The 12,522-nt window shown below is 38.6% G+C and overlaps 1 protein-coding gene across 5 annotated transcripts in view; it reads right to left on the minus strand.

Annotated features, from left to right (window-relative positions):
- LOC117478868 (transcription factor 4-like) overlaps positions 1-12,522 on the minus strand; it is a 188,287-nt gene that overhangs the window by 70,258 nt on the left and 105,507 nt on the right. For all 5 annotated transcript variants that reach the window (XM_034125794.1, XM_034125795.1, XM_034125792.1 and 2 more), the window contains one exon: positions 12,164-12,213. In XM_034125794.1, the coding sequence (XP_033981685.1) occupies positions 12,164-12,213 (50 nt within the window). The remainder of the gene's footprint in view (positions 1-12,163; positions 12,214-12,522) is intronic.

A 12,522-nucleotide genomic window follows, 5' to 3' on the forward strand; every position in this document is an offset into this window, starting at 1 on the left:
TGTTCCTGAGCGCCTGCTGAGCTTCAGTCAGAGCGACCTGCTGCTGAGAAACGGCTCGCTCAGCGCTTTGACTTCAGGTGTACTTTACACAGAGCGTGCTCAGAATGACAACAACGAGTAAAGATGAGGCTGATCCACACCGGCAGGATGTGTGTGTGTTTTATGTGTATGTGTGTGAAATGTAGATGGCGTAGTCTTTGTTACAGCTGAAACTCTTCATTAGAACAAGGTTTGAATCGTTCTTTGTTTTTTGTAACTTCTTTCTCAAGTTCAAATGTACTAATTAACTTTGTTCTTTTACTCCAAAATTTTGAAATATTTTTATAATGTTTCACAAATATTGCAAGTACTTTTTTCTCTTCCATCTTGTTCTTCTTCAGGAAGTTCTGAAAGTTATTTTCATGGACTTTTTGATTCTGGTTTGATGTTCATATAATGGAGATTTTTTCTTAATACAAATGTTATTCCATATTTAGAGTATATGCTTACAGATACACCTCCAAACTATGCATCAGATAAGGATAAATATAGAAAAATGTCACCTAGAAACTTTTAAAGTAGTTGTTTTTGCTTAAAGACTCATAATAAATTCAGCAACTTCCTTTTCCTTGTGAGAAAACTGTGTTGACAGCTTGTCAAGTTAAAATCACACAGCATCTTAGCTGTCAGCGAGCAGCGCTATCCAAACACTACTTGGTGTTGCATTTAAAGACTAACTGACATCTGACACTTAAAATTAAACGTCAAAAAATGTGTTTTCAAACTCAAATTAAGTAAATCATGAAGAAAATATGGCTGCTTTAAGAAGTATAAATATGGCAGTTCTCTATGTCATGGTGTTTGAGCCTCTTTGAACATCTCAAGAATAATGTATTCATGTCAATACCTAGTGATCCTAGTCAGCTATAACAGTGTATTCTCATAAAAATGAATATTAAAAGTTATTTTACTCCGTAAGTGAAACTACAGCGGGGAAAAAGACCTAAGCATAATTGTGTTTGACATTTTTTGAAGCCGAGGAGGACAACTAAGAAATATTAAACACTCTATCATCAACTCAAATTAGTTCTGTCACCACAAATGAAGGCTGATTAGGTGTGTGTGTGTGTGTGTGTGTGTGTGTGTGTGTGTGTGTGTGTGTGTGTGTGTGTGTGTGTGTGTGTGTGTGTGTGTGTTGGAGCGAATCAGAGAGCCTGTTACTACAGCCAAATGTTTGGGCTCAGGAATGCACCAGGGAACTTTCACATCTGCAGCAGGCATTTGTGTGTGTGTCTGTGTGTGTGTGTGTCTGTGTGTGTGTGGTGTGGGTGTGTGTGTGTGTGTGTGTGTGTGTGTGTGTGTGTGTGTGCATGTGTGTGCGTGTGTGTGTGTGTGTGTGTGTGTGTGTGTGTGTGTGTGAGAGAAAGGTCTTTGTAGAAGCCAAATGTCCTCACAAGGACAGGAAGGCAACAGGCTGAGGTTATTTCATTGACAAGAAGCCTTGGAAGATATGAGGAAGTTGTGGAAGTGGAAGAAAATCAACTTCTGAGGCAAAGGCTAGAGGTTTGTTTTCATAACTAATTGACCAACAAGTGCCAAGGATGTGTCCAGACCATTTCCTTAGACAGGCCATTAGTGGTGAGGAATTGTGCTATAATTGATCAAAATGTTTGCCTGCCTAGCTTTGAGAGCTATCAGTGTAAACAGTAACCGATAAGCTATCTTGGGAGCAAGACAGAATACTATTAATTAGGTATGATAGCAACTACCGTACACTTGTGGGAGATGAGCTTACCATGCTTTATATCCCAATAATGCTCTTAATGGTTCTCACTTTTGTAAATCACTTTGAATTGCCTTGTGTTGAAAGGTATATAAATAAACTTGCCTGCATTATATTTCCATTTGAAATATTTCACATTAACCGTTGCCTTCTTATTCAATTAGTAGGTTTCCCATCTGACACAAAATGGCGGCTTAATGCACCGTGTGGGACATTTAGGGGCCGGGAGCCAAGCAAATAGGATAGATTATCAACACACATATGCACACACACATGCACACACACATCTGCTACAAAACTAGAATTCCAAAACCAAACTGTCTGAAATTGTTAAATCATTTTTAATTAGTTACTGCTTTATCTCAGAACTCCTCAGAGTGCATTATTACTCTCATATGAGCACTTACCAACAAACAAGTTTGACAAATCATCACCTGTCAGTGTGTAACATGAAGCATTAGTACTGTTGCTATGGTGACCTGCAGTTTATTATACCTGTAGCACTGATTGAGAATAAAGTGTTGCTAACACACACACACACACACACACACACACACACACACACACACACACACACACACACACACACACACACACACACACACACACACACACACACACACACACACACACACACACACACACACACACACACACACACACACACACACACACTATTTTCAGCACCTCACTGAGTGTTTTTACGTTTGTCAAATTGTGTGGACACAGTGATTTGATCTACAAGGTATTTTTATTTTTTTAAAAGCCTTTACATATTTTATTTCAAACAAAACAAAGTACTTAAAAAAAACATTTGTAACTGTTTGTTAAAATTCACAAAATATGGGTTTTCAAAAAAATGACTCCAACCAAAAGTATCCAACAGCAGGTTATATCATCAATAACCAATAAGGCTGAGTGTGTGCTGGTCCTGTCTGTGGCTCCTGTGGTACCTGGGCCCACCTGAAGGGGCCAGTGTGGCTCACCGAACCTCCTCCCAGACCGCCCCCCCCTCCTCCACCCTCGGCCCACCAGAGACCGCCGGCTCCACTGTGCCTCCTGCAAGACCTGGCTTAATTTAATTAACGCTGTCGACTTTAAACAAAACCACATCTGAGCCGAGGACAGAGAGGAGGGGGGGTGGGGGGGGAAGAGGGAGGAAATATCCGGAGATGGGAGAGATCAGATCGCCCCGGTCACATCGCTGACAGGACTTCATCGGTTCAGGGTCTGAAAACACTTTTTTGGGGTCTGCTTTAACTAAACTTTGAATGACTGTTGGCTAAGGTAACCTCTGCTGCTGGTAGGACGTCTCAGTTTGAAGTGACTAAATGATGTGTTCAGGTAAAAAAGAGATTGTATTGCATTGTATAATTTCTAAACTGAGTTTGTGGTCCCTGCAGGTTAGTCTTTGGTATAACAAGTTGCTAATTGACACTTTAAAACATTGCTTTTCCTGTGTTAATATCATCAATGCAGGATTTAAATATGATGTCAAAGGAAGTGTTGAATAGAGATTGTTGTACATGTTGTGCTTTGTTTCAGAATGTTTTGCAAAGTAACTAAAGGTGCGTGTGAACTTGAAATTCTGAATTTGTTAAAGAAAATAAATGATAACATTATCTATTGAATATCTTACAATTGAGACACTTCTACACTCCACGTTTCTATAGAAATTAAGTCACCTAATCATCCCGTACCATTGAACCATATCTGCTTAAGCTTTCTCTTATTATAAATAAAGGAAATGCAGATTAAGAGCTTGAATATGTTAAATGAATCACAACATAACATTACTTTTTTTTTATGTATAAGGGTTATGCTTAACACATAATGAAAAAGCACATTTACATTTTTGGGGGGGAAATATATTATTGATTTAGTGAAAGAGTGAAAATACCAGAATTTGAAATTGAATAGGATATATGTTCTAGTTTTGAATAAAGCATCACCAGTGGGTTATTAAATCTGATGCATTTCCAATTCAAAATACATTTAAATAGTTTGTAACACAAGAGCATTAAGTCATTTTTACATCATAAAAATCTTAAAAAATTCCCTCAATTGGATAAGATTCATTAAAAATGTAAAATGTATGATGATCAATGCTATCTACGCAGGTTCCACTTAGCTGGAAAATATGAAGATATGAATGAAAACTTCATCAACTATCTTAAGTGTGTATATGTAATATTTCATTTGTTATCATCTCCACAAAAGCTTCCTGGGTGAAATCTGGCAGCGTAAAGAAGTGCGTGTGTGTAGAATTGAGTTTAAAAAGGAAAGAAAATAAGCATCTATGGAATACAAATTACCATTAAGGACACTAATGCTGACTTATATATCATTTTATTTCCATTTGCTCTAATAGCTGCTTATCCTGGTTTCATTAGATCCATGTCTGGAGATAATCTTGATGTATATGTGTGTGTGTGTGTGTGTGTTTGTTGTTTATTCAGTCAGCATTAGCAAAGCTCTGAAGACTAGCTGGAGACTGAGCCCGAACAACAAATTAACCAAAACAATCATATCTAAAGATAAAACGCTGTTATCCTCCCAACACCACAAAGAGAACAGGAGCGAGACGGCACTCTGCAACCTGCTAATGTTACAACTGATGCCTAATTTCCTTTTGATTACAAAGACATCCCACGCTCTCCTCTCAAGTGACGTTTAATTGTTTCTCAAAGTAAATCATCAAGTCAGCAAAGTAAATTTGACAAACAACAATAACAAACTTGCAGCGCGGGGAGACAGTAAGGAAGGGGAGGGGGAAAAAAGAATTAATTAAAAAGAAAAAGACCCACCGTGTGCAGTCGATCTGACATGAAAGAAACAGACATGACTTTTTGCCTTAAATGAAGTTTTTACCAGCAAGAAATAAAGGTTAAACATGTTTAAATTTAAATAAAGTGGAAATGCAATGCAAATGTATTGTACATAAATACATCATGCACATGTCTAACCCTTCAAATCTAGCCCAAAGATCCAATTAAGTCATCAGAAAGAGCAAGTGAGACAATGAAAAGTATTGAAGATTAAGTACGCTGTCAAATACCACTGACAACAAGCTTAAAATTACACTTAAACATCTCTGAATCTAGCAGGTAAAGTGTGCATTAACTAAGCAAGTTAGTCTCTTAAACAGCCAGCAAAAACATCTCCCAAAATAAAGATCCACTAACTGCCGAAAAACTCACATTTTAAGATGTATTTTATAACTGAATACGGTGTGTTTATCCTCACGTTTAGTTGTTGCTGCCCCTAGTGGCCATACAAATATATTGCAGCTTTACCACAACTTAAAGGTGGGGTAGGTACATTTGAGAAACCGGCTCGAGATTCACTTGTTGTTATATTCCATGGAATGCTCTTAACATCCCGATAGCAATGAATATCTTAAGTGCTTTGACAACAAATCCATAAAAAAATGTCATCTGTGGAAGCCGTAGTACTGTAAAAAGCACAACCAATCATCTGAGCCGGCGCGGCTAAAATAACTGGATGGCCTACCTGCCTGTCAGCCTTCCATCTGTGCACAAACTTATCTCGTGCCCTCATCGGTCATGTGCACGTTCGTGTGTGTTGGAGGAGGGGCTCTGTAAGGAAGTGGCAGATTTGTTACGGCTGTGTATTTTCTAATTCTAGCGCACTCGTGCTGGTTTCTCCAAAATTACCTACCCCACCTTTAAGTGTCACTAATACCTAATGTACACGTAAACAGGTGTTGCTTTTTTAAATATACATAGGTGTTTCCAAGCATTTTAGCCTTAAGTCTTAACCCTTATTCTATTGAAGTCACTGAAAACGTTTTTAAATTTTAAACTGGAATTCATATTTTCAGAAAATCAATATTTATCATTAAGTGTAGGATTTTTGGCTTGAGACGTCAAAGTTTGTGCCACTATTTTCGTTGTGAAGCAGGACAGAAAGGTAGTGCTGCTTGTTATATTAGTAACATGACTTTAAACATGTGTATATATGGATAACAAAGACTCACTGTATTGAGGAACAGAAGCATCACAATGGTCTACAGAGGTTTATGTCCTACACCCACCACCGCCATGGGGCTGGTTTTGAATAACGCTGTGTGTGTGTGTGTGTGTGTGTGTGTGTGTGTGTGTGTGTGTGTGTGTGTGTGTGTGTGTGTGTGTGTGTGTGTGTGTGTGTGTGTGTGTGTGTGTGTGTGTGTGTGTGTGTGTGTTCGCCCATTGGCCTTGACAGCGCTTCAATTGTGTTATTGCGAGTTCGTCTGGACAGAGCTTTGTTGATTGGATTTATTTAAGAACGGAGGAGGAAAAACCTTGTTTACAAAATTCCTGCACATCGAATGGAAGCACAACACAAACACAGAGAGGGAGGAAGAAATGTGTGTGTAGAACAACACACAACTACAAACACATACACACAGGCATCCAGGCACAATGCAGGCATTCCTCTGTGAAGCTGTGTTTGTACCAAGAGCAGGTGCAGGCTGGGCAGAGTGTGTGTGTGTGTGTGTGTGTGTGTGTGTGTGTGTGTGTGTGTGTGTGTGTGTGTGTGTGTGTGTGTGTGTGTGTGTGTGTGTGTGTGTGTGTGTGTGAGAGAGAGAGAGAGAGAGAGAGAGAGAGAGAGAGAGAGAGAGAAAGAGAGAGTAAGAGTGTGTGTGTTTTCCAGTTAGATCTTCAGTTAATATGTGACGTATAAGAATATTACTTTTAATACATTCAACCCTTTCTGTTTAGTTTTTTCCTTCTTTCTCTCTACATATATATTTGATCATATTTCTCTCCTAAATCTTTTCCTCTGCGGACTGCAGATCATGATGTGTTCGTGAAGTTGTGTCTAAATCCATGCAATGTAATACAATGTCAGCAACACACTATGTAAATACTCATTTATTAAAAAAGACAAAGCTCAGATCGTGTATATTTTTTGATTCTTTGAGGTTTTGTTAAGCACCTGCTTTACGTCCAACAAAATACACACCCTGTATTTTTAAATAACACTCAGTTCAACAAATCACAGATACTATATTTACTCATATCCATGCAAATTAAAATGGTGCTTCTCAAGTACAACAATGTAAAAAAAAAAAATCTGAAATGATACATTTTGAACGAAATAAGAAAAACGTGTCCCAAATATTACATTAACAAGGGATTTACATCCTGTGTAAATGTGTTGTTAACTCAATAGTGAGCAGCTGCAGTTCATGTATCAGTTATATTTGAGATAAATAAGGAAGTACACACACTAATACTATTGTTAATATTTAAATCAAAAGGAAGAGGTGTCAAATAGAGCAGAGAAAATCTTAATTTGTGAATCAGTAGCTCACAGGAAGTGAAGGTCATTTAGTAAATGTCCAGTTATATGGATGTCACATATCCAATCAAAATGTTACTTTGAGATTTTATCAATTTATTGTTGTCGTTAATTTGGAACTACAATTATACTACATTTTATCTGAATGAAAAATTAATTCCACCTGACTGATGTTACAAAACACTCACAGGAATCCCTACATCTTTTCGCAAAATATGTAAAATGTCAAGCTGGATAAAACTATCAAAATAGATGCTTACATTAAAAGATAATTAAAATGTTTGCACAAAAGAGACGGAAGAAAGAGGACATCAGCTCTGTCGGCTGCTGAGAGCTGGAATAAAAGCAACAGAGTCGCTGTTGGCAGCAGTTTGGAGGCCGGACCATCCGGAGAAAAAACTGAAAAACATTTCAGCAGCAGAGCAGGAATCTCGGAGCAGACTCACTCTATATGGAACTGATCTGAGCAGCTGACAGGGTGACAGGATCAATCCCCAACAACTCATCTCATATGCCGCTTTCTTCTACAGTTTAGAGCACCAACGAGAGACAATCTGTATTATACAAACTGCATCATCGCAGGATCCATGCTTTCTATTAGTCCTTAACACGACTGTAACCCTTTACAGTTATCTTAAACTGTATTATTCACTTTTACATTCTGCCGTTTTCAATTCTGATTGATATGATATGAACAACTGCCATTACTGATATAAGAATAATATGTGAAAGCCTTTGCAAATGGACAGGATGAAAGGTTATTGTTTCGGGGATCATCCTGAACTCCCATACTCATAACTCCATTGTCAATATCATTTTTGAAGCAATGTTTTTGGTGATTTTTTCCCGGGAAGACAGCTGTTGGTGTTCCATGCAAAAAACAAAGGTCTACGACGTTGACTTTATAGAAGGTACAGTACGTTCTTGAAATCAATAACTTAACCAATATACTTATTTTTATTTGAAGCCAAACCATGATCGTTTTTACCAAACCTAAGAAAACAGTCTTGTCCATTTGTCTTGTTTTAATTTACAACATGAATTGATGTGAGATATTTAAGAGTCTTACTCATATTTAAGAGTCTTACTCATGTCCGAAACAATAACGTTTTCAAAAAGATAAATGATTTTGCACTGTCATTTAAAGCTTGTTTTATTTCTATATTTCTTATTGTATTTTTGCCAGATGGTTTCCCACCATTCTTCATGTTTGATGATAGAATCATCTATCTATCTGTTAGCTACACCCTTTTTTAACCTACATGTCTTTAAATGTTGCTAAATCTGCACCATAACAACTTCCATTAGCAACTAGCATTTCCTGTTTGCACTGTAAGCACACATTACTAGACAATAGTCAAAAAAGTACAAATGAATAACACAGATATCTGTTTTGTTGACACTCCTTCAACACCATGTCTAAAGCTAAACCCAAAATGAATGGTGAATGAACACCCGTCAGCAATGTGATGCCCTTTCAAAGTAGAAGCCACAGAGCTAAGCAAGAGCTGGAAGTGACAGAAGCTTCCTAAGACATTGATCAAATTACAAAATATAAGAGGAAACCCTAAAGCTCTTGGTAGAGTTTCTGCTCTCTTTAACAACTGATACTCCTGCTGCCAACAAGTGAGCAGGAAGTGCTTCTGAGTGTATTTCCCTGCAGTTGAACCATCTCTCCGTTTCACAGGCAGCGAGTGCTCTCCTGCTCCGGCTCTCTTGATGTGAGGCAGGCAGCCGGCAGGATTACTCACATCACAGGCTGGAAACAGAGCGGGTTAGAGAGAGAGACGCTCACAGCGCCGCAGACATGAAGGCAAGGCGAGCCGATCCAAGAGCGGCGTCACATGACCGTCAAAACAATACGTCGCAGAGAGTCTGTCCACAGCGGTGTCACGATTTCATACTAGGGAGGTGGTCGAGATGTTGCTAGAAATACAGACTGGTGTCCACACCCTGTGTCCCAATGATGGTGCCACTGGTTTACCTATGAACACTGGTTTAAGGGACCGTTTTATGCTCATCTTCAGGTTCATATTTGTATTCTGTGTCTCTACTGGGACATGTCTCCATGCTTTAATGTTCAAAAAGCTCTTTATTTTTCTCATACTGTCTGTGCTGCAGCACCTCTTTTCACCCTCTGTCTGAAACCAGAGCCCAGTCTGCTCTGATTGGTTATCTGGCCGGTTCTGTTGTGATTGGTCAACCACTATAGATGTCCCGCCCCTTAGCCACATCCAGTACAATGTGTTGACACTACCCAATAGAAGCATGGGTGTTACATAGTGATGTGTACTATGTTACGGAAGTAAACAAAGGAGTCCAATGGAGGTGATTCAGAAATGACGCGGAGCGCTGCGTTCAATGTTCAAATTACAAACAGAAGACCTTTCGACACGCAACCAATCAGATAACAGCTGTATGATCGATGCAAGCTAGCAAGGGAGGTAACCATCCGAATAAACCTTAAATTCAACTCAAATTCTGCCTGAACACACCTGCCTGAGTCTTGCATCTGGTATGGTACCCAATGGCTAACTAGCATACAAGTTGCATAACAGACACAAATGGTTGGATAAAAATGAAAATGTTTGTATAACTCCTTAAAGTCACTGAGAATTAAGAAATACTAAAAACACATAGTTAAAATGCTTTATTATTTTTAAGTTTAGAATGAATAAATGCTACATTTTGTCTTAGATTTATCTTTGTCACACCTATAAGCATTATTAATGCAGAGTGGAGATCCGATGCACTGAATCCAGAATCTATTTTGAATCAGGAATTACATTTTAATCTATTCCTGGCCCTATGTATCAAAATCGAGTCATGAGAAACCTAAAGATTCGCAGCCTTAACTGTGAATGTTTAGACAAAATGCTTTGTCTTGTTAATTTTCATCTCTGGATTGCACATTCTCATGGTAAATTAAAATTAAAAAACACTAGCAGTCCTGATGACATCACGTCTCATTCGTCCACTTCAGAAAAACAACACCAACCACTCCAAAAAAACACGCTACCTCCCGGCTTTGTCCTTAAAAAAAACACTTTTCCTCTCCTTGTTTCTCTCGTCTTCCCTGTGTCCTCCCCCCTCCCTCCCCAGGCTGATGCAGACAGGGGAGGAGGAGGAAAGAGAGGAGGAAGCGCGGACAAAGCGGGCCGAGGCCACAGAAAGGCGGACTCCTGCCGAGCCAAAGAGCCGGCTGACACGGCGCACATTCAGCCATCGTTAACTGCAGATTAATGAGGTCAGAAACAGGGGAAAAAACGCTCCACTTGTGAAACACCTCAAAGTCAAAATAAGAAATACATCTAATGAGAATTACAGCTGGAACTACCGATGATTTTAGATATTTGGATCATTATGAGGGCATATTCACATCATACCTGCTTGTTTTGTGTGAGACGGCACCCACGTATTTTCCAAAACTGGATATTATCAACCATAAAGAGCTGGAGAATATAGATTTGAACCGCACTGGTGACATTGAATTGATGACAAAGATATATTTGATTAAAACATTTTTTTAAGTATCAATCGATGGACTACATTTTGCCAAACTCCAAACCAAATTAAGGTTCAAAATGACATGTATAAACTCAACCAAAACCACAAAACATGTAATAAAACATACTGTGATGTGACAACAGAAGCCTATATCAATGAAATTGTCCAAAATTAAAACAAACTACAACCTGCAGCAGACTACTTGAACACCAGAAGGTAAGACAAAGACGTAAAAAATAAAACATTGAAATAAAAAATGAACATTATTAAGCGTGCTGTTACTTCGTGTCTTTCTGATTCAAACAGCTGGGGTCAACGCACAGCTCTGGAGGAAACACTGACGCTTTGACACGTTTTCTGATCAGAGATTTCTGTGAGATCCTGCACACTGAGAGAAAATGTATCTGAGGGATGATCTGTTCAGAGCTGAAATTACCGAATCATTTAATGTCCATCATGTGTCTTCCAACGTGTTGTTTTGTCCGACCAACACACACAGATTCAGTTTACAGCCATATAAAACAGAGACACACACATGAAGGAGGAGAATGTGTAAAAAGCACATGTTGGGTGTTTGGTAGTGAAGGACTTTCTGCATTACTTCAGTCATTTCGTGAACAGATGTCCCTGTTTCTTCCACCTTGAAGGGACTATGCTGAGTTTAATATTCCAGTCGACCAACCAGCAGCTTATCGAAAGGAAAGAGTCTCAATCCAGAAGGCCAAAAATAATGAGTCAACCAAATAATAAATATCTCGGTTTTCAACAGCTCATTCCAGCAACATGTACTCTAAGTCCTTGTATTTGACATTTAACATATTTTAATGACTTTCCTAAAAGCAACAATCCCTCTTGAAGGCACCCATAAATTGGGTCTGTTTTATATCAAAATAAATGAATTAAAATGCACAAAAAGACACCCTTACACACTCTAAAGTACTATGAGAAAAATAACAGATATATAAAAGTAGTTGTTATATAAAGTACATGTAATGCATGCAACAATATTTTTTTATTAAAGTGTATATCATGAGTGTATTATTTAGTAAGTATGAGTATTTATTCTAGAAGGAACCTCTTTAATGTTATTCTAACAACAGTAACAGACAACAAAGAACCAACAGCTGTTTACGTTCAGCTCCGACAGCAGGATGAGCTTCATCTCCACAAATTCACAAAACAGCTTCTTCTAAAACTCCATGTTTTTTTCAGCACTTCTATCCCTTCAAAACTGAAAAATAAAAACCTCCAACCAGCAGCCGAGCATATCGACTGCTGAGGTTTCGATCAAAGACATTTGTATAGTTTTATGCTGTTAATCCTGTATGTAAAGAAGAGGGATTTATTCAACTACACCTCCATTTTCCTTACACATAGAACAACATCAGCCCACAGCTGTTTGTGTCCAACATCGTGTTCACCTCGACAATAAATTCGCAAAACCTGGCAACGTCTGTTACACAAAACCAGCTCAGCGATTCCAAACGTTCAGGAGCATCAGCAGCCCTTTTTCTTCTTCTTCACACACACTCGAAGCAGCGATAATAGCACAGGAATAATAAAAAAAAGAGGCATCTTATCACTTACTGAGGACGGCAAGCCGGGAGGAACCTTCCGCACTTTTTTGGGGTGAACCTCTGCAAGAGAAAAAGAAGCCACAAAACAATACATGAGGGGTTGAACAGGCCAAGAGGCTTTTTATTTCTCTAAATAGGAACTTCTGGTTTTATTTGTGTGGAATTTAATCATCGATCACCCGGAGAGGAAAGAGCGAGGACACTTTTCCCACCGCCGTCAATATATTTACAAAGAGAGCTTTCACTGCAAACATGCGCGACACAATAAGATGCAGAAAATACAAAAAGGACGGGACACAAAAAAGGACGGGGTGGATTTTTTTCTCTTTGGTGCGATAAAAGGAAGGAGGGCAGCTTTTGACATGTTTG

This window comes from Trematomus bernacchii, unplaced genomic scaffold, assembly GCF_902827165.1.
Source record: "Trematomus bernacchii unplaced genomic scaffold, fTreBer1.1, whole genome shotgun sequence".
Classification (NCBI taxonomy): domain Eukaryota; kingdom Metazoa; phylum Chordata; class Actinopteri; order Perciformes; family Nototheniidae; genus Trematomus; species Trematomus bernacchii.